General features: G+C 46.7%; 1 protein-coding gene across 2 annotated transcripts in view; it reads right to left on the bottom strand.

Annotated features, from left to right (window-relative positions):
* LOC138582867 (cytochrome P450 2B19-like) overlaps window positions 1–22,922 on the bottom strand; it is a 296,134-nt gene that overhangs the window by 198,484 nt on the left and 74,728 nt on the right. For both annotated transcript variants that reach the window (XM_069654557.1, XM_069654559.1), the window contains exon 2: window positions 2,702–2,864. In XM_069654557.1, coding sequence (XP_069510658.1) covers window positions 2,702–2,864 — 163 coding nt within the window. The remainder of the gene's footprint in view (window positions 1–2,701; window positions 2,865–22,922) is intronic.

Genomic DNA, 22,922 nt, shown 5'->3' on the forward strand with positions numbered 1-22,922 from the left:
ATGTGACCTAGCAATTTCGGTTGAATTGCCCCACTTGTGTTGGGTCCTAGCCCGATTTGCATATGGTACCCCCACCTTTAGAAATAGCATAGCAGACAAACAAGTTATGTAGGGTGGCCCAGGGCAATGCTCGCGGTTATGATCGATTGAAAACCTTTCAGTCATCACCCTTTATTTTGACAAGATTGTCAGTTTTTCTCCATAGTAGCCCTGCAATTTACTTGCAACACGCATCAAACGCAATCATAAACATTTGTATTGTTTGCCAGTTGATTTGCAAGGATTTACGCCAATAACCTCTGATGCTCAAAGATCTCAATAGGTTTAATATATCCACCGAGTTTACTCTTTGGCTGAGATGTACAAAAACAATTATTCGGGCACATATTCACTAGAGAATTCCATGTGCGCAGCCTATGGAAGATGTATGTGTACAGGGTGAAGGTAGAGAAGAGGACCTCCGGGAGCAAGAAGAGGCATGGCTGAAGTCAAAAAATTGAAAATGTGTGTGCATAATAATACTTTATATCTATCAATACATGGCATCAATATTCACAGCTTTCAAAAGGCATTTGATGATAGGGATAGGGGAAAATTGGAAAAAGCCATTGACCGAGCACGGGGACGGGTCAGTACACACGTGTACCTGTGAGACCGGATTAAGCCTCATCTAGGCTGACCCAGGTTATTTATTCCTGTGGGTCGTGCAAATGCTGGCGCCGCTTTTGCTGTGGCTGCGTTATTTTGCCAATTGAGTGCAATGGAAGGACTGGAGGGCAGGTCTGAATAAAACAGATCCTGTCTTGAGAGTATCAACACATATCTGTTCTATCTTGTCTTCCGCGTGTACATCTTTTTCAATGGGCTTGAAATGTAAAATATATGCCTTTTTATTTAAATTGTCCACAAAACCTGGTTGTAATGACTGCCTTCAAGTAAAAGTCCAATTGGAAAATCTTGTTTAACTTACATTTGTTTATTTCCATTTGAAAAGCTCAGGTAAGCCACATCAATGTAGGTGAGGTGTGTTTGAAGCGAGTCAGTAAAAACAAGGTTCTTTCCCCAATGGAAATATGCAATTGGCAATAGTGTTCTAAGAAATTCATGCTACTGCAGCAGAAGTCCTGCCGACCAGCAAACAGATGTGCTGTTTTTACATGTGTGATTGGGAGTGCTCGGTGGATATGCCCTGACAGGCCGGAAGTATTCTCCCGGAATTGGGAGCAATGTCTAAATTACTTGACCGATCAAGGATTCCCTACATTGGGCAAATCTATTGGACGATTCTGTCTAAGTAAGGCGATTGGATGTTTGCCTGTATGACAATGCCTCCTAACCCTTCCCCCAAAAGCAACTCGGATTATACATTTTCAAATCTTAGCATTGTGTATATATGCTTAGCTAGAGGTGTGGAGCACTTCACTGTCCACTGGAATGCCAAAAATTCATCCGCACCGAAAACTGCAAAGGGACAAAGCCACAAACAGCACTTAGCACCTTGAGGGGAGAGTCCCCATCTCAGGTTGCTGCCTTAATCTTAGTCTATCAGGGCCCTGCCACATCTGGACATAGTCCTTGCGGAATAGAACGCTCCATGTGCCTGTCCATACTTGTGAAGGTTTGGTGCTACGCTGCACCTGGTATCACCCCCAGAGTCAGAGCACCAGAACGCTCCACTCGTCCTCACCATTATCGGAGAGTAGTAACACTTCCAATCAGACTTGACGTTAGGTTCTAGAGTTTGAGGTCAGGTTGTGTTGTCTACAGAAGATCTGCGTTACCTTTGGAAAAGTTGTCTACTGTCCCTCTTAATCACATTACTTTGGAACAATGGACTATGGCCCTCATCCACATAATTATTATTTTTTTTTAGCTTAGATCTGCCAAGCTTGGTCAGGAGAAGAAATAATGAACTGATATTTTCTTGAAAGGATGAGGAGACGGGAAGAGATTTCAGCATTTTAAATCAATGTCTTCAATTGTTTTATTATTAGGTATCCCTACAAAATATCCCCACAAAAAATAACGTGGTACATATATATGGCTGTTTGTCTCGCCATAGGCAATATTTTTGGGGGGGGATAATTTGTAGGAGTGGGGTTGCAGGGGTGTCCCCTGCAGGGTCCATGGGTCAATATCACCGCAAAAATATGGCGATATTTTTGAATAGCAATATTTTTGCGGGGATCTTAACACATGGAACCGTTTTATTAATGGTTAGAGGTTTTCTATTCTAAGGTCTTTGATGTTCCAGTTTTGCTTAGGTATAATCGTGCAATTTCTTTCTGTACATAAAAGAGTGGATATTTTATAATATCCTTTGAAAAGATTTACTTGTTGCGATTTCATCTTTATGAGATGCTGTAATCTGCCCATTCATCTTTTAAAAAGTACAGTCCGAGTGCTCAGTTTAGCTACCAAACTGAGCCAGGTGTTCCTGTAGACTTCCTCCAGTGTGACGTTATATGTGAAAGTGGGATGAGGCAAGAGGGGACAGCTTTAGACCTTCCCAATCCTCCCTGGGACTTGCACACTGTCTGGACTTATCCCAGCACTACTGTTTTTCAGAGGAACCCATCTACTGCGAATTAGCCAGATTTTCCAAACGCCCTATCGGCCCCTCATCTTTGTAGAAGTATTTCACATGCACAGACTCGCTGGGATGCCTGTAGGTGAGCAGACGAACATCACAGGACCTCACCTTTTCTGTGGAAAATCCGGTCAAAGACAGGAAGTATGGCTCTACCGCTGAAGTCATCCGCTTGACCCAGTAGTGCATCCTTCAGCACGTTGTACCCAAACAAGACTACGACTGGCTTGGGGCCCAGGTAAACGGTGTAGACATCGCCATATTTCTGGCCAAGCTGAAAATTAAACATAGGAGTCAGAAAACTTTGCAAAACAGTACAGCTGGTGTTTCACAAATACAAACATTATCGTGCGTCTCCGGAAGGATTGGCATCTCCCACTTTTCTTTTAAAACATATTCAGAGAGGTGCACTTACAGGAAACCATTAGATACCAGGTTCGCGCATTCATAGTATTATAGAATGCGGGTGTAAGGGGTTGTGTGGAGACCTTCGTCGCACTAAACCAATGGGTGCAAAGTAAGGTCTTGTGCATTCAGAAATGGGTGTTTACTCATTACCAAGGTGGACTCTACTTAGGCCCAGTAGATAATTCTATGTGCAGGTCTCTTTAAAGAAAGCAGGAGGTTGTGGGATCTGGAGGAGTGTCAAGGTGGTAATTGAGGGGCCGTGAAACGCTCAATGTTTCCCAGCCATGGGGTGGCAGATTATTAGTGCCCCATGTTAGGTAAGATTTTCATAGCAATGACAAATCTTCCTGACCTGAGGCAACCCCAGAACATTTTGATTTTACTGGTGGATTATTTTTCCTTTTACCTCCGAGTTGGGAACATTTTTTCGACACTCCTAGAATATTTTACTCTTTTTATGGGTGTAATTTTTAAGACTCTCCATAGTGTTTTTTAAAAGTTCACCTCTTTGACAAAGTTTTGGCAATACTTGCCTATTGTTGATGGGTTTCACCTAGGGGGTCCCTTTTTCTGGCTAACCTTGCGAGAACTACAGCTCTCAAGGGTAGAAAGGATCTTTGGATCCCTTTTACATTTTATTAGGCGAGACCAGCACCCCCCACCTTATGTGGAGTGCTGGGGAGATACCGAGTATCCCCTTCCTCATTTTAAATATAAAAAGTATGTTACAATGACAAACTTACCTTTAATGGCTGGTGGCAGTGAACCTTTTTATTAATTCAGTGCATCTTTACAGCAGGCCGTTTGCACAGCCCCGATAAAAAGGCACCAATGGGGGCTCATTTTACCAAAACATGGCCCTGGTCTTCTTTTTTTCCATTTCAGTGTTCTTTTTCCTTTCTTGTTCCTTCCCCTGACCTCCAGGGTGGGCAATTCCTTTGTGTGATTGTTCTCTTCGGCGGTAATCCTGTGGATTCCCCGCCAAGGCTCCGGAGTGTCTGAAGGCAGGAAGCGAGGGAGGTGTCCAGAACTCTGCAGCCCTTTGTCTGGGACTATCCAGTTCAAACTGGAAGGCTGGCTGTCCTAAAAGGACAACCAGCCCACCCCACCCCGCCAAGTTTGAATGTTGCATGGATGTTTGATTGGCTGGGTTCCTGCATAAAAATCTGATCCTGGAAGCTGAAGATTTAGTTGACCACTAGAACCAAAACCGAAGAGGAAGATGAAAAAAAGTAGCGGAGATGATATCCAGCGATTGGAGAGCCTGCTGTGTAACTGGAACCTGCTATAGCCCTTCCTTCCTTCTAAACAACATGGGGACACCGAAAATGACAGCCCTGACCCAGAGCCTAGCGAGACCCACCAGACTGAAGAAGACCTGCATTTTGCCATCCCACGCTGTGCTGTAACATTGCAGGGCTGCAATAACCCAAATACCTGGGACCTTGAGCCATTATGCAGTGCATGGTCTTCCGAATTTCGAATCTCGCTTAAACTTCGTGGGTATCCTGCTGGATCTCCAGAGACACGATTACATTCCGAAAAGTCCCCTCAGAGTGCTGGACCTTGCAAACAACGAGAATCCGACCAGATATATTCTGTCTTCTTTAGTGCTCCTGAAAAAGGCACCAAATCCACAGAGTCGCATCCAGCCATGAGGAAAACCTTGCCTAGAGCCTTCCCCGTGATCCTGGCTGCAAAAGTTCTTCCAGTGTCCTGTCTTCTTAATGAAGGAACTAAACGTCTGGGTTTTTGGCTACCGATCCTGAAGTTCTCCTGCTGCTTAATCTTCTTCTGTGCTGTGGTACTGTGCTGACTTGGGTATTTACTTACCTTAAGTCTCTTGTGATTCCTGTGTAGGTTTGGGTTGTTCTCTGTGATTGGGAGGCCTCTCCTCCAGTTCACCCAGGCCAGTGCTGGAATCCTCCTACGGTGTCTTCTGCGAAGCCCCTAGACCCTCAACTAACTCTAAATGTAAAGTATGTACTTGTTCTAACGGTCTTCGCTAGGAACTCTATCATTTGCTACTTAAGAACCGATCCTGACCTGCCTGTTGGACACTAGATGCTAGTGACCCCCCCTTCTGCCACTGAGAACACTCATGCTCCAAAAATAAGGGAAAGACTTATAAGGATTGGGCTTTTTTTCCTAGAAAAGAGAAGTGTTTAAAAGTGACTTACTTGCAAACAAATTTGGTTGGTAACTAGCTCTGAGAGTGAACAGTTACAAAAGTTATTACTTACCTTAGAAATGTTCTGCCATTCTGAAAAGTACATGTAAGGTTATTTTACATACCTCAGTAAAGTTCATCCATTCTGAAAAGTATATGTAATATCTTTCTTTCCATAGAAACTGTTTTGCCATTCTGATAGAAAGTAGATGCAAGGTTATTTTACTCACCTGTAATTTAGCTGGGCCTCTTTCCCAAAAGTAATGTTGGCCGCACAATTTCTTTCAGAAAATTGCTGTTAGCCTGTCCAGAATAAGTCTGCATTAGGTTTACCTACCTAGAAAAACTGAGAGTCATTCATAAAGTGTAACACTGGGTTTGCTCTCCCTGGTCTGTTTTAGACAGACACAAAAATAATCTGAGGTTTATACCTGCCTTGGTGTGTAGATTTTACTTGAGGTAGACGTTTGCTGTGTTACAAGAGTTATTGCTCATCTCAATCTGTGTTTTCCAGATCTCAAAAGCACCTGTAATAGAATATTACATACTTAGGTTTTACTCAACTAGTATCACTGTGGGTTGTCACAAAATAAGTTATAGGTTTTTACTGTACCTAGAATATGTGTTCCACTATTCACAAAAAGTATATTTCCCAGTTGGTCTACTAAGTGATTTCTTGCTGACCGTCACGGTTAAACTGTTAGGGTCTATTATCCTTATATTACTGAAAATAATCTAAAAAGTAACTATTGGTTTGACTTCCCTAGAACTCCTGTTAGATGTTCCAAATTAGGTTATATACTTTGGTTTGTGTACCTTCAACCATAGTGTTGTGTTTTTCTATAATGTGCTTATACGATCTGTAATAGTACTCGTTTCCCCCAAAATGTATCTGGGCCTACTTGTATTTAAATAAACTATTTATTTATTTTTACAATAGTGTTTCCGTGTTTCTTTGGATCACTTGTATTGTAATATCTTTGTACTGATTCTACAGCCCTCTCTACCTCCTAAAATAAGCCTGGCTGTTCCGTCTACGCTACCCTGAACTGATATATGACAGCCTTATACTAAGAATGCAGTCTTTTACTGCCCCAGGACAGTTTTTCTAAAGTCCACCTAAGGGCTTAGTAAAATCATTCAACTAACACCTCTCATCTCTGGGTGGACCACATGGGAGTGAACAGAAGGGTCGAGTTTATCTGCTGGGTCTTCTTCCATGGTAGGGGCTGTGTGCAGTCAGTGAATGCCTCCCATCCCGCGCTCACCTGGCTATCCTCCAATGTAAGGTTGGGGCTGTGCAGCATACAACACCCGTCCACCCTGCCTTACAGAGGAAGGTCATGATGGAGGGTGGGTCCTTCAGGTGCAACTGCAAAGGTTAGTGCAAAAAGTGGGGTGCAAAAAAGTTGGGGCAGAAATGGGGTGAGGTGGTAACTATAGCCGTACCCACTCTACAGTAACTGACCTTATAGCAGCATAGGTAAATGTAACGATTTCTTATGCACTCCAAGGTGTCGGACAGAATGCACTAGCCCTTTCAATTAGCCTGCTTGCAAACATGTCACCATAAGCAGATTTATACAAAATACCCCATACACTAGAGGGTTACAATAGGGAAGGAGTAATCCTTTTCTGATTTTGGTAGAACCAGGTCCACCCACATGCCTTTTTGGGGGTAAACAAAGCCGGCCATCATCAGTAAGGCCTAGGAGTCAAGGCTGATACTTGTCCCAAGCCTGTCCAAACCGTACACGCCGTCAACAAGACCCCCTGCCCGGGCTGCCTTTGCCATCTCCATCCATGTAACAAAGGGTTTGATCCAGACACTGGAACCTGGCAACCAGATACGAACATGGATGCCTCCCACATTTATGCAGTGACTACTCCTGCAAGACACTAACTGCACCATGCACCCCCATCGACCACTGGAAGTACAGGAGTTTCCATACAGCTTCCGGGTACAGGGAGACCGTCATAATTAAGGCCCCAGAAGAAGATTGAGAATAAATACCAATCGAAACGCCAGTATCCCCCGTGGTGCCCCATTGCAAGACCACCTTCGAGGAACCCACAGAACTATCTTTATTCTTTAAACAGATGTCGGACCAGTCTCTCGGTCTTGGACCAGCCGTGGCTGGCCACCATTATTAAAACTATTTCTACATAGAAATGACAACAACCGATCCAGGCTAAAATATGCAAAAGAATTGAATTGCAAAATATAATACTGGACAGCATTGTAACTAAAAGGTTATGTTTCATTATGAAGTAATATGACATATACCTCTATTCCATGCTTTTGCTAAACATAAGGTGTTTCTGCATATTAGTTACGCAGACTTGTGATAAGTTGCCTCAGAAAACTGTTAAAACCCTTCTTATTGCTATAACACAGTTCCTTACCAAGTTTTTGACTGAAATTATGTGACGTTAAAACTCTGATGCTTGACTGTGCTTTCCATGCTTTACTCTTTTTCTATATCTTTTATTCTAATTGAATGTTTATTTTTACAAAAAGTTACAAGAAAAAGCCACTTAAGAAATAAAATAAGGCTACCTTCTAAAAACCAGATATTGTTAATGGTTGTTTTCTCATCCTATGCTCGGGATCTCTGTACCTCTGCATGGGGCTTTTAGGAAGGTTGAATCATTCGCTGCCTTAAATTCTGCGCAGCACACAGTACTCAGGGAGGACAGGAACACCCAATGTGTACATACTTTGTTCATTTAGCCCACTATATCCTGTCCGTCTCTTAGGGCTTTCCCTCCAGTTATAAATTTTTTTGGGGGTAAACAGCAACCTGCGATGATACTTCACGTAAGCCCATCGGGCCGAGTAAAGGTTTCTAAATTATTAATTATGCTAATCTGCTGGTTCGTCATGACCTCAAAGGCAGCAAAGGCAGCAAAGCGGATTAACTGTAGGCTGTATTTAATTAAGAAAAGTGTTCAGAGCCCTTTTCTCTTACAGTGTGAGGTTCGAATATTGTTGGGGCATGCATTCCATCCACCAGCAGTTTTAACACTGAAAATCACCCAGTGTGTCTTGTGAAACCTAGACAAAACCCAATTTCTTCTAAAGGAGTGCCTCCCCCCAGTCAGCCCCCCCCGACCACCCCCGTGGTATTTTGAGCGCACATCGGAGCACATGGTGGACGATTTATTTTGTCAGACATTTGTGAAGCACTCGCCTGCCATGGGTGTAGCCGGACCTCTTTCCAGGGGCCCTAAAGGGGACCTCGCGATGTAGTGAGTGTCCCCGCAGCAGATTCAGTAAAGGGCTGAATGGACAATCGTAGTCCCTCTTGCTTATATTTTGTAAACTTAGTCTGCTGCCTGCGCAGGTCACAGTTGTTACTCTGTCTGCTCTTTTAGATTTTTAAAAACGCACAGGGGATCCTTTTCGGTGGGGGAGTCCCCTTCATGCTATTTGCGTTTTTTTTTACAAAATGTCCCCCACAGCGTTTTCATACTTTGGAAAATCGGCAGGTATGTGTGCATGTCACTGTAAACGTCGTTTGGGCGAAATGCAAACTTTGCAAAGAGGCAAGAAGAGAAAAGTTACAAACATTGTTATACAAGTCAGCACCTTTACTACAATAAAGAGGGGTCGATACGAAAGAAGGCTAATCATAACTAGTATTGCCAAAAGCAATTTAATTATAAACACCTTTAACAAAGCAAAGAGGTGGAAATACAAAAGCAAACTAATCATTGCCAGTATTGCCAGAAACCAGCTAATTACAAACACCAAAGCCAAAGTAAAGGAGGAGCAATACCAAAGCAAACTAATCAGAACCAGCATTGCCAAAGTAAAAAAGGGGGCAAAAATGTGCAAAACGTACAATTCATGTTGGCTGAATAACAAGCGAATATTGTCAAAGGAACATTCTAACTGTTGCCAGAATAAGGAAGATGCAATAGTCAAACAAAACAACAAGTATTGTCCAAGCCAAACAAAAGCAACATTGTCAACAGTTTACTGAAGTGCAAGTGGGAAAATAGAAGTGGCAGGAAAGTGGCCCTCCTAATATAAAGTGTTCAGGTGGAGTGAAACATAACCTGCATTGCCTGTGGCAAAATCAAGAGGGGAATGAATAACCTCCATGTGTAGCATGTTTTCATGAAAAACTTTGTGAATGTTGATGTTGTTGAAAGTTAAAGACTTGGATGTAGTGTTAGGAGCTTTTGTCCTGGCAGGTGAGCATACCAGGATAGGAAACTGTTAGTGGTAGTCCTGGCAGGTTAGTGGACCAGGAAGAAATTATCGAAGTATTGCATTGTGGTAGAAGGTTTTGTGACAAAGTGGCATGAGTCACTAAACGGGTTTCGTGAATTGTTGTGAAACCATCCTAACAAATGTTGTTGCTGATACAGAAGAATTGTAGAAATGTTTAGTTTTTCAAGACAGAAGTTGGTTTGAACTTTTGCCATTTATTTATTTTATTACATTTGTTAATGCGCCCAAACCCGGAGGTATCTCGGCATAGGTTACAGGTTACTTGCTGGTTGCATATTAGAAGGAATACTTAAACATTAGAGGACAAGATAAGGGGAAAACAAATCAGCTTAGCAGAGCATACATTGGTACAATACAATGGAGAAGGTAGTCCGCAACATAAGTCATGGTAGCAGTTTAATGTGACAGGAATATATACAACAGATAAAAAACAGTCGTGAGGGTGTGTATTAGGCCGGTGTTAGACTTTTGTTAGTAGATTTTGTTTACGATAATTGTGTCATGATCTTTATTTCCTATGATTGGGATAGGTATTTACTGGTCATCCGCAAAACTGGTGTATATTACTCCCATGTCGTCCAAAGCTGCAAAGAGCAGCTTAGTGTAAGCATTGTATAATGTAGGAGAGAGACAGGATCCTTGTGATACACCCAGTGGGATATGTATAGGGTCAGCTGCCTCTTCATCTATAGCTACCCTGGAGGTTTGTTCTGATAGGAATGATTTGATCCAGGCAGTTACATTTTGTGAGAAGAACAAGTTACTTTCTTACCTGGTAACGTTCTTTCGATAGGATGGTCCGACGACGTATTCCATATCTATGACATGTAATCACCACAGCTGTGCTGCTTCAGAAACTTTTTTCGGCGTCTGCGTCCTGCGTCGATGACGTCGATGCGCCGTCGTCGAGGGCCTCCTCCGACATCTGACATCATCCGATGTGATAAGTAGGACGCACGACGCCCGTAGCCTCAGTTGTAGTTTTTTCCCCCAGAACGTGTGACACTAGTCAACTGCCAGTCAGACACAAAGCCTTGCGGAACGTAAGCTGCAATCGCAAAAGAAATTCTGCAGCGGGGAAGGGAGGGCGGGAGCGATATGGAATACGTCGTCGGACCATCCCATCGAAAGAACGTTACCAGGTAAGAAAGTAACTTGTTCTTCGAGGGGATTGGGTCCTCCGACGTATTCCATATCTATGACAGGCTCCCAAAGCAGTACCAGAGAAAGGAGGAGGGAAAGAATTTAGAATCAAAATTTAGAATAGCCAATCAAATAGCAGAGCAAAGGACCGCCTTGCCAAAGGCCAGATCCTGTGCTCGGATGGAATCGAGGGAATAGTGACGTACAAATGTATGTACTGAAGCCCAGGTGGCTGCATCACAGATGTTGCGAATAGGAACACCCCTCTGCAGGGCAGTAGACGCAGCCATACCCCTGGTAGAATGGGCCCGCAAGCCAGCCGGTGGGTCCTTACCCGCCAAGCGGTAGCACTCCGAGATGGCCAAAATAATCCAGCGAGACAAAGTGTGTTTCGTCACAGCTTGCCCCAAACGCTTTCCAGCGTAACCAATAAAGAGTTGATCGTCCACTCTAACCCGGGACATGCGTGAAACATAAAAGCTTAAAGCTCTCCTAGGATCAAGCCTATGGAGCCTCTCCTCTTCCTTACCAGGATGCGGAGGAGGATAGAATGCCGGAAGAACAACCTTCTGGGCCAAATGAAATTCCGTCACTACCTTTGGAAGAAAAGAAGGACGAACTCTAAGGACAACCCTGTCCTTGTGAAATACAGTGAAGGGTGGCTTAACTGAAAGTGCCTGTAACTCACTCACTCTGCGAGCGGAAGTAACCGCAACTAAAAACACAGTTTTCAGAGTTAACAGCCTCAAAGGGCAAGAATGTAAAGGCTCAAACGGAGCACCCATAAGAAACTTAAGAACAAGGTTTAAATCCCAACCGGGCACCAGGAAAGGTGACGGAGGGAACACATTAGTGAGCCCTTTCAGAAACTGTGAAATTAAAGGGATTTTAAAGTAAGAACACTCTTCAGACGAGCGCTTAAAGATGGACAGCGCCGCCAGGTAACCTTTAATGGTACCCACTTGCAAGCCCCTGTGGGCCAAAGAAAGTAAAAAGGACAGAACCATGGGGATGTCACATGCAAAAGGATCCACATTCTGAACTCTGCACCAGTCGCAGAACTTACGGCAACGGTACAGAGACTTTGTTGCTGGCCTTCGGGCCGAAAGCAACACCTCCATCACGTCTTCAGGGAGGTCCCAATCCCTATACCTCAACCTTTCAGAAGCCAAGCGTGAAGGTTGAGGGATCGGACCTCTGGATGGAGAACCTGACCTCCCTCCCGTGAGAGCAGATCGTCTCGGTAGGGAAGACGACGCGGAGGGCAGATGGACAAGTCGAGAAGGTCCGGGTACCACGTCCTCCGAGCCCACGCCGGAGCAATGAGGATCATCCGGGAACCGAACTTCCGTAACCTCTGCAGCACTTGCGGGATAACGGGGACTGGAGGAAACGCGTACAGCAGCGGGAATGACCACTCCACCACGAACGCGTCTCCTAAGGCTCCTTTTGGAGGAAATTCCCGCGAGCAAAACTCGCACTTCCGGTTGACACTGGAGGCGAAGAGATCCACTTGAGGGGTCCCCCAAAGGGCGAAGATCTCCAGGAGAATCTCCTGAGCCAACTCCCACTCGTGAGAGATCGTGATCTGCCTGCTCAGAGCGTCCGCCGTCACGTTTTCGTCTCCGGCCAGATGAACTGCCGAGATCGAAACTTCCTGCTGGATGGCCCAGAACTCGAGCTGCATCGCCTCCCTGCACAGAGGAAGTGACCCTGCCCCCCCCTTTTTGTTGAGGTAGTGCATGGCCACTGTGTTGTCCGTCAGGATCAGGACACTCTTTCCTCGCACAGTCGGCAGAAAAGCCTTCAGGGCTAGCCTGACGGCCCTCAGCTCCAACAGATTGATATGGAGTCTGGACTCCGACGGAGACCAACGACCGCTGACTGTCAGCCCGTTGGCATGAGCTCCCCAACCCGTGAGGGATGCATCCGTCACGATCGTCACCTCCGGCCAGGGAAGCCAAAATGGAGCCCCCGTCATCAAGTTGCCTTCGACGGCCCACCACAGAAGGTCCCAGGCGACCGAGGGCGGCACCTGAACCGGGTCCGACATCCTGCCGGAGGACTGCAACCATTGCGTCTTGAGCGCCCACTGCAAAGATCTCATCCGCAGGCGAGCCTCTGGCACCAGAAGAATGCAGGATGCCATGAGGCCGAGCAACCTCAAGAACTCGAACGCTGGGAGCGTCTGGGCATGCTGAAACATGTGCACCATCTGCTGAATGTGAAGAGCCCTCACCTGGGGAGGAAAACACTGCCCCAGGGAAGTGTCGAGCACTGCTCCGATGTACTGGAGCCGCTGTGTTGGCGTCAAATGGGACTTCTTTAAATTGAGGGAGAAGCCCAGCCTGTGAAGGGAGTGGCAGGTGACGGACAGATGATCCAGGACTTGCTCGGGAGAGCTCCCCCTGATCAACCAATCGTCCAGGTAGGGGTAGATGTGAATCCCCCCTTGCCTGAGATGCGCTGCCACCACCACCATGAGCTTGGTGAAAACCCTCGGGGCCGAGGTCAATCCGAACGGCAGGACCCGAAACTGAAAGTGCGAGTCGCCAACCGCGAACCTCAGGTACTTCTTGTGCTTGGGATGGATCGGCACATGGAAGTAAGCATCCTTGAGGTCGAGTGACACCAACCAGTCCTGAAGCTGAAGGGCCTGGAGGACTTGAGAGAGAGTAACCATCTTGAACTTGTCCTTCCTGAGGAGTTTGTTCAAACCGCGCAAGTCCATGATGGGTCTCAATCCCCCGTCTTTCTTCGAAATCAAAAAATAAGGGGAATACCATCCCTTGTTCCTCTCCGCTACAGGCACCAGTTCTATGGCGCCTTTCTCCAGCAGGGCTTGAATTTCCTGCGCAAGGAGCGGATCCGGACTCTGCAAGGAGAGGTTGCCCGGTGGATTGTCGCGAGGCCTGTGCCGAAAGGGAAGACAGTAGCCGTGGGTTATGATCTCCAGAACCCACACATCTGAAGTAATGGCTTGCCACTCTACAAGATGCTGCACCAGCCTTCCCCCAACCGGCGAACCATGGGACATGGCCTCATGACTGAATGGGAGCGGCTGCAGCGTTACCTGAGGGCAAAGAGGCAACTGCCCAAGCGGCCTTGGCACCACGGGTACCCTGTCGTCCACCTCTGGTACCCCTGCGTTGGCCTCTGTGACTGCCAGATCCTGTCGCTTTACTGAAGGAGTAATAGCGAAAGGAACCACCCCTCCACTGCTGTCCCCTAAGACGAAAAGGCGGAGGTTGGCGAACTGCAGCGCCCAACGACTTCGCTGCAGCTTTTGAGGTCTGCAACCTCTCAAGGCTCTCGTCAGCCTTGCTGCCAAAAAGGTGTTCACCGTCAAAGGGCATGTTGAGGAGCCGGGACTGCACATCAGGAGCAAACCCCGACTTCAGCAACCAGGCAAACCTGCGTATTACAGTGCTCGCCGCCATGGACCTACTGACGCATTCAGCTAAATCCAAACCCGACTGAACGGACTCACACATGGCATCCTTACCATCCTGGACCATAGCAAGGAAACCATCCCGTTCATCCCCTTCGGGAATATGTTCAGCCGCTAATGCAACACAGTTTCACAGAGTGTGTGTGAAACGAGACAAGGCACAAATGGAGTTGGCCGCCTGAAGCGCCATACCACCAGAAGAAAACACTTTCATCGCCCAGCCATCCAAACGTTTGTCGTCCCTATCAGGAGGGATGGTAGGGTACGACGCCTGCTTTGCCGGGGCCGTGGCCGCCTGCACCACCAAACTCTCCGGAGTGGGGTGCCTGGTCAAGTAGCAGGGGTCGCTACTGGCTGGACGGTATTTTCGCGACAAGGATCTGCCCACCGCCGGGAGACTCTCCAGAGCAGTCCAAGCCGCCGCCACCCTTCTCTGTAAAGCCATATGGAACGGCAGTACCGGATCAGTTGGGGGACCAACATCAAGGATGTCCGTCAGATCATCCTGCACAAACTCCCCTGGGGGAGCAGACCATCCCAAGTACTCAGAAACCCTAGCCATAAGGCGCCGGTACGAGGAATCGGCATGAGAGCCAGGCTCAGGCCTACAAAACTCCACCTCCGAAAAGGTGTCCATTCCACTGGCATCATGCAGTGACTGTCTCAAATCGTCAAACTGACTATGGCCCGAGACAATTTCATCTGGAACCTGACTAGGAACCAGGCCATCAGAATCCTCATCCGCCTCTGAAATATAGTCCAGGTGGCGAAAAGAAGGCACCCGAGAGTGCTTGCTCTTAACCAGAGCCTTCCTAGGGGGTTCTCCCGTGCCACGGGGTACCTCCGACACGAAAGGCGTCGAGCGAATCGGCGCCGGCGTCGAGAGAACCGGCATCGGCGCCGAGAGGATCGGCGTCGAGGAAATCGGCGTTGACGTCAGATGCAGCGCATCCAGCATCGGCGGCGTCGACACAGCCCTCGAAGCCGGAGCCCCGAGCGTGTCCCTCGACGACCTGAGCGTCGACGGCTTCAACGACTTCCTTGGAGCCGGAGCCTCGAGAAAGCCTGTCGACGCCTTCGACGCCTCAGACATCGATGTCTTCCTCGAAGACCTCACAGGTGCATGCGGTCTCGAACGCGTCGAGGACCGGGACCTGGAACGGGTACGTCGAGAACGAGTCTCCTTGTCCGAACGGGACCACTCCCGTGACACGTGCCGACCACTCTTGCGAGCGGTGTCTCTCGACCTCTCACGACCGACCCCACTCAGGGGCGCGGACGGCTTAGTACCCTGCGACTCAAGAATCGCCAGCATTTTCTTCCCGAAGGAAGCCCATTCCTCCGGCGTCGCACGGCTGGTGGGGTAAGCAACGTGCCGGGCAGAGTCCTCCGAAGAGGACCTGGAAGACGACCGGGGTCGGCGCTTCTGAGAATGCCTCGAAGAGGCTGAGGAGTGGCGAGACCGACTCCTAGAAGGAGACCCACGAGACTTCCGACGATGACGCGGAGAGTCACCCCTCGAATCATCCGTCGAAAGCCCCGCAGACTTCGACTTCCTGGGCTTGGACACCCGACCTACCGACAACTTCTTCTTACGTTCGCGTAAGGCTTTGGACGTGAGCGACCGGCAGTCGATACAGTCATCCGTGTCGTGGGCCTCCCCGAGGCACCAGAGGCAGGCGTCGTGTGAGTCCGTCACCGACATCTTGGACCCACACTCCCCGCACTTCTTGAAATCCGGACGCGGGGTCGAAGACGAAGTAGAAGACATCTTCACACGAAGGATTTTCACAAAACGAACAGGTTCGAAGAACCGAGAAGAACAGAACTCCAAAGAGTCAAGGCGTTAACCGAGATTCACGAAGCAACACGTTCACAGAAAAAACAGAACTGAGGCTACGGGCGTTGTGCGTCCTACTTATCACATCGGATGACGTCGGAGGAGGCCCTCGACGACGGCGCATCAACGTCATCGACGCAGGACGCCGACAAAAGTTTCCGAAGCAGCACAGCTGTGGTGATTACATGTCATAGATATGGAATACGTCGGAGGACCCAAACCCCTCGAAGTGAAAATTGTTGGAGAGGGCTAGGCATAGTTTATCTTGGTCGACCAAATCAAATGCCGCCTAGAGGTCAAGTAATAGCAAGATGCAAAGTTTGCTTGAGTCTCGGAGAGCATCCATCTGATTTTTTAAATCGAGAAGAGCTGTCTCTTAGCTATAAGCGAAAAGACAAAAGACTTGTCATCTAATTGAACTATTGGTTAAAGTCTAAGTGGAAGAAATCTGGAGTAAGAAGACCTTTACGATCCAAACTTGGTTACAAAAAGGAACTTGCTTGTTTAAACTTTTGAGTGAAAAACCCCCTTTGAATCTGGGGAAGGGGAACCGGCCCAGGTTACAAGGTTATACAACTGTTGGGTCGAAGGTGAACTTAACTGTTATTTCTGTTATATCTGAATTGCCATATAATTCCTTTCAGGAGGAGTTTGATGTATGTTTAAGTGTGAGGGACAGATTCATTTTGTTAGAGTGTTTCCTTAAGTTTATTTTGATAGGCAGTTAAATCCTCGTTAGGTTAGACATAGTGAGGTGTTTATCCAACCTTTTACAGTTAAAGAAATTGCTTCTTGTGAAGAACCTTTACCAAGTTGTCCGTCTCACATTTCTGATCCCTCACCGATCATCCTGAACTTCTGGACTGTGACAAACCTATTGGTTGGTTGAAGATAGAGGTCTGGTGGCATTGTCAAGTGCTTCCTGGGAACAAGGAAATTAACCATATAGATGCCAGTGTTCCCTTCAGTCGAGGGACTTCCACTACAGACCAGTTTTAAAGCAGAGTCACCACCACTACCTCTAGAAGCAGGTGGTGCTTGGGCAGCGAATGTGTCATCTTTGGTGATATTCTGTACATCATTGTGTGGAACTCCATGCAGTAAACGTTGCCCATACTTCGAAGGACATAATAGATCAGTGGGTACTTCACACCATATGGAAAGTGTTTGATTCTCCTCCTTACTGCCAAGACATGGGAGGCAACTTTGTAAATAAATCCTGCTTGGGTACTGCTCTGCATTTGGTGGGGGCACTCCATGAAGAATCATGTCCTCTTTTTGACTGCCTGTACTGGCCCTGGTAGGATTGGAATCATTGTAATCCTCACTGCGGCTGGACCCAGGACCCCTAGGTGACTTTAACAACCTGGTGAAATTGAGACCTTTGACCCTGGTAGTCCCATGCAGAGGCACAGGAACCTCCAAAAGGGACACCTGGTACTGTTACTTGCCCTAAGGATGTCACAGTGGCATGCTCTCTTTTCCACCCATTTCACCTTTTTCAATGTCCCGTCCACATCATTGCTGAATAAAGGTTCTCCATCTAGGGGCTAGTTAAAAAACAATGCCTGTGTTTTTGCCTAAAAGAAGTAACAGAGCCAAGAATACCTTTATAGAGGATGGTGGCATGTGGTGCATAGCGCCTATGGTTTCTGCAATGACTAGGCTGTTTTGATTCCAGTATTGGAGGAATGCTGGCCAGCTCTACCAATAATTTGAGCTTTGACTCGAATATGCCCTTTAGATCATGCATGGCATTTGGAGCGGTCATATTTATTAAGGAGCTAGTTACATACCTGCAATTCTTTCTCTCCAGCATGTGTCTTACATGGAATCACATGCTCATGAATATCCCCCCGCCCCCATCATCAGGCTGGGAATCTCCAGTAATATTAAAGCAGTTTCGCTTTAAAAGCTAAAATTGCTTGTCGCTTCTGTAGCCTATTGCTGCCCGGATAATGACATTTGTCTTCCTAAGCTACACACCTGGGGGCCATCTTCAGATTTGGTCGCACATGTAAAGTGGCAGTAGGAACCAAGAAGAGCCAGAGAGGGGAAGGAGCTAGGGTTTGCATGCAAATCCATGCAAGACCCTTGTTGGAGAACAAGAGTTACAGGTAACTAACAAGTTCCCTCTTCAGCATGGGATCTTACATGGATTCATATGCTCATAAATACGACTGCAAAACCGTACATATACACAACCATGGAAGGTGGCAAGGATCCCAGAAGCAATACACTTACCCCTGGAACAGACTCACATTATGCCAACAGCTTGCAAAGCACTGCTTGTCTGACCAAGGACTCTTTCCTGGAATCCCTGTCGACACAGTAGAATCTTGTGAAGGGTTGGGGTAGACCTCCATGTAGCAGCAGATGTCAAGCAGGGGAACACCAAAGAATAACAGTATTTGCTGTGATGATTCTGGTGGAATGGGCTCTCAGCCGGCCTAGTAGCGGTCTGTTGGCCAGACGGTGGCAATGTGTGATACAGCCACAGAGCCACCTGGAGATGGAAGCCTTAGACATGGCCTTTCCATGTCCCACAGTTCCAAAATTGAGGAAAAGCTGAGAAATCCTTCAAAACTCCTTCGTGCATGCAACATAGAACTTCAAGGCATGCACAACTTCCAGCGAATGCAAAGATCTTTCAGCAGGAGAAGAAGGGTTTGCAAAGAACACTGGTAGAACCAAAGGCTCGTTTAGATGAAAGTCTGATGGGACCTTTGGCATGAATGAAGGTGGAGTTCGCAGAACCACTTGGCTGAATGGAATGACAAATAGGGAGGCTTACAGTAGGGTGCCTGTATTTCACCAACCTGCATGGCCAAGGTGATAGCCACCAGGAAGGAGGCCTTGCATGACAAATTTCAAGGAGGCCCAATGCAAAGTTTCAAACAGAGGCTCCATCAATTTCAACAATGCCACATTTAGCTCCCACGCAGGAGCCTTCACCAGTGAGGAACTGCTTAATGAGCCTGTGCGACCACAGGGATAGCTTGCCTGGATGTACCGGTATACGGCGGCCAGGTGGACCTTGATAGATGCATGGGCAAGGCCAGACTTGGCAAGCTAGAACAAGTACAGAAGAAGCTGTGGTGCGGTCACGCGCAGCATAAATATATCCTGTGGCTGGCACCTAGCAGAAGCGTTTTAGAGGGAGCCCTGGCTAGAATGTTCTGCATTCCAAAGGCAGCGATTAGTGTCCAAATTCTAGGGCTGCAGTAGCCAGGCCGTGAGGCTCAGAGATTCTGGTTCATGGTTCAGGATTGACCCTCCTTCTCTGGAGAGCATGTCTGGACGTGGAGGCAGTTTGATGGCTGGAACCACTGACAGATGGAGAAGTGGTTAATACCAGATCTGCCTGGGCAACACCGGTGCAATGAGGATCATCCTACAGTGGCAGCGTCTTGAGTGGAACCGGAGGGAATGAATACAAGGAGAGGCCCTCCCAAGGGAATGAGAAGGCGTCCCCCAGACTTCTTTACTGAGGATACCAGTGGCAAACTTTGTTTGAAACTTGGTGTTGATAGCTGTAGCAAAGAGGTTGATTTGAGGGGGACCCCACTTGTTGAAGAGACACCTGTGCATGCAGCAGCTCCCATTCATGGTAGGACCACAGCTCGCTGCTCAGAGAGTCCGCAATGGTGTTCGGAACACCTGCCAGGTGAAGAGGGACGAGAATCATCTGTTGAGCAATGGCCCAGTCCTACAGATTCTGTGCCTCCTCAGGATTGGCCCATTGATAATATCAATGACATTTAAATAGAGGTTATTGACTACTGTTTAAATGCCTCGAACAGAGAGATAGTTTTGGTATCCCTTCCACTACAACAATACTGTCCAAATGGCCTCACTTTATTAGTACAGCGCCTAGCCCCTTGGATCAGGTGAAAAAGGTAGGTGTCATTTTTATACCAAAAACTCTCAAACTGAAAAAGACTCTCACCCAGAAAGGCTGCCCCAGATCCTTAGGAAAAGTGGCCCCTACTTAATGCAGCAAAAGAAAAATAAATAATACCAAGGTCACCGGATCGCCAAACCTCACATGCCTAGATTATTGCACATAGTCTCCACGTATGTAAAAATCAACCTAGTCAACTGCAACGCATCCAAATTAAGATACAAGACTTATTCTTTGAATTAAACACTAGGACGACCTTTGACCATGTCTCAAAACCCTAAATTGGTTCTCCATTATGAGAAAACACAAAAAGTCAACTGCATAACTTTCCAAATCCTTTATAACAATATTCCATAATAGATGAACCTGCCCATAACAAATCTGCTGGTACATATTAGTTTAAGTTGACCACAGGATAGCCCAACAGGACACGGGTATAAGGACCGAAACACAGAAGGAGAATCCGAGCAGTGCTCGGCCAGAAACTCAGGAACAACGTCCCTTCACAACTAAAGAGAGAACACAACCTCAGTTTCTAAGGGAAAGTTAAACCATGTCTCTTTGAATAAGATATCCAATGTAAAATTCTGCACACTGTGGTAGGTCAGAATCAGGAAACGGACAAGTTGGCATTGTCATGGTCTATATTTTTCCAACAAAAACCTAAGCTGTCCCTGTGTCTAAGATTCTTGGTCCTACTCCATAAAGGAAATATCAAAAGGGTGATCATCAGTAGGTCTTTACAAAACCAATAAAGTCCTGGGTCCAGAATCTTATACTTAACCTGAACTCTGTCCCTACCACTATCACCAAAACAAAAAACCCAACAAAAGATACACTTGGGTCTCTACGCCCTCTTAATTGAGTGGTGTTTGGTTTCTGATCGCCCCACCTGGTAATGTCTTTAATGTGACTCCTTGCCACAGGTGCACAGTTTAAAACAGAATGTTTGTTTATTCATTTGTAATGCACGCCAGACCCAAGGATATGAGGGCGCAGAAGATACAAGAATACTTTCAGTTTAGGGTTACATAGTTATATACATACAATAAATGTATCATTATACAATTTAACAATAATATACAACATCAACAGGGCATTTATCATTATCATTTACAGTTCAAGATAACGAGTCATAGTAAAAAGAGGGTAGCTGGGGTGTATTACTGGTCATTTTCTTTGAGTCACTTGGTGCAGTTATGCCTGAAGTTCAGATAGGTTTGGTCTGCCCTCAAGGAGTGGGTTAGGGAGTTCCAGAGCTGTGCAGCTTTGACTGGGAAACTACTCCCACCGACCTTAGTCAATTTGAACGTTGGTACCATCAGACAATTTGTGTTTGCCGTTCTAATGGGCCGGCTGGAGGATTTTCTAGTGAATCTCCCTATTAGAAAGTGGGGCTCAGCGTTATTTAGGCATTTGTGTGTTAGCAGGGCAGATTTTAGCACGATTTTGTCACTGTTAGAAAGACAGTAGTTCATCTGTCTCCTCGCCTTTGAGATGTGCTCTTTTCTAGTTATGCCCAATGCTGCTCTAAGGGCATTTTCTGGAGGATCTGAATTTTGCTGATAGTGTACTTATTGGCTCCAATGTATAGGGAGTTACAATAGTCCAATTTGGAGAAGATTAAAGCTCTGGCCAGAGTGGTACAGCTATTGTTAGATAGGAAAGGTTTACTGGCTCCGATTAGCTTGCATGTCTATGCAGAGGCAGAGGCCATGGAATTAACCTGTTTGGTAAAGGAGAGTGTCGAGTCTTGGTAAAGGAGAGGGTCGAGTCTAGGTAAAAACCTAACGTTTTTACTTCTTTAATATCGATGGCAACACTATTAATGTTGCTAAAGGAGGTGTATTTGTAGCCCAGTTTATTAAGGTTGGAGACCGATCGGAGAATGATGAGCTCAGTTTTGTTATCATTCAGGCATAGACCGTGGACAGCCATCCATGCCTGGATGATGAGGTAGATTATATTTACCAAGGCCAAATCCTTGTTGTAATCCCCTGTAAATGGTGTGAGAATCTGGGTATCATATGCATAGTTAGTGTAGGTGATACCAAGAAGGTCCAGATGATTGAAAAGGGGCTTAGTAAATATATTGTACATGGTGGGTGAGACACAGGAGCCCTGTGGCTCTCCACAAGTAATAGGGATAGGGTCTGCTGCTGCTGATGGCGAAAAGACTCTCAATCCTTTCTGAGCAACAGGACCATGAATCCAGACTATGGCCTCCTGAGAGAAGTGGGTGTAACTCTCACCGGGGATCCAAGGGGACGTCACTCAGCCTGTTTTGACCTCTTACGACCTCAAACCCTTCCCTGGAGTCTACTCGACTGGAGACTGGGCCTTGTTTTCTTGGAAAGTGTGCTCTCTGTCCTGCTTTCAGTGCAGGGGCGCGTTGATGGATGCAGGCTCGTTGCTGCCTAGTTACTTCACTGGCAAGAGTTCGACAGGTAAGTATAATGAGTCTTTTGAACAGTTCTCCAACTTCGTTCCTTTCCTTCCTTAGATGATTGCGACGTCCGGGGATGGCGACGTGCTGCTGAGATGAGTAGCGCTGAAGGTGAGTGAGAGCGCGATGCGACCCTTTCGTATTTGTATTGAACAGAGTTCTTTTTCCTGTGTCTTTTAGGTGCTGCAATGTTTTCAGTGTGGATGCCGGTTATGAAGAAGAAATGCAGTGAGTAAGCGCGGTATGCGGCGCTTCTAGATGTTTCCACGCTAACCTGGAGTGTCTTTTCCCTCTTGCAGATGGATGGGAAGTTCCGGAGACAGAGTTCCCCAAGAGCAGCTGGGATTCAGGTAAGCGTTTGAAGCTCGTACAGTCTTTAAAAATAAGCGAAGATTTGCAGAATGCTTACTAATGCCTTTTTTCTGTTCTTTTCCCTTTTCCTTAAGAAGCGGCATGCTGGGATGGGAATGACACCGCTGAAGATGCTTGCAGAACAGAAGAAGCGATGAATGATGGGCAGAAGCGCGGCAAGGCAAGGCAGTTCCTAACTGTGTTCTTATTCTTGCAGGAGCTGAGCGCAGAAGAAAGATGCAGGCCTCCTGGAGACCGATCTGAACAGAGTTAGTGTCACGCTGCAGGTGCAGAAAACACAAAGCATATTTCTCAGCCTGGGCGTGGCTTAAATAGTCTCTGGGTATCCCAGGTGTCTCTGGGCTGAACTACACCC

The sequence above is a fragment of the Ambystoma mexicanum genome, chromosome 3q (genome assembly GCF_040938575.1).
Source record: "Ambystoma mexicanum isolate Mex_15411 chromosome 3q, UKY_AmexF1_1, whole genome shotgun sequence".
In the NCBI taxonomy this organism is placed as follows: domain Eukaryota; kingdom Metazoa; phylum Chordata; class Amphibia; order Caudata; family Ambystomatidae; genus Ambystoma; species Ambystoma mexicanum.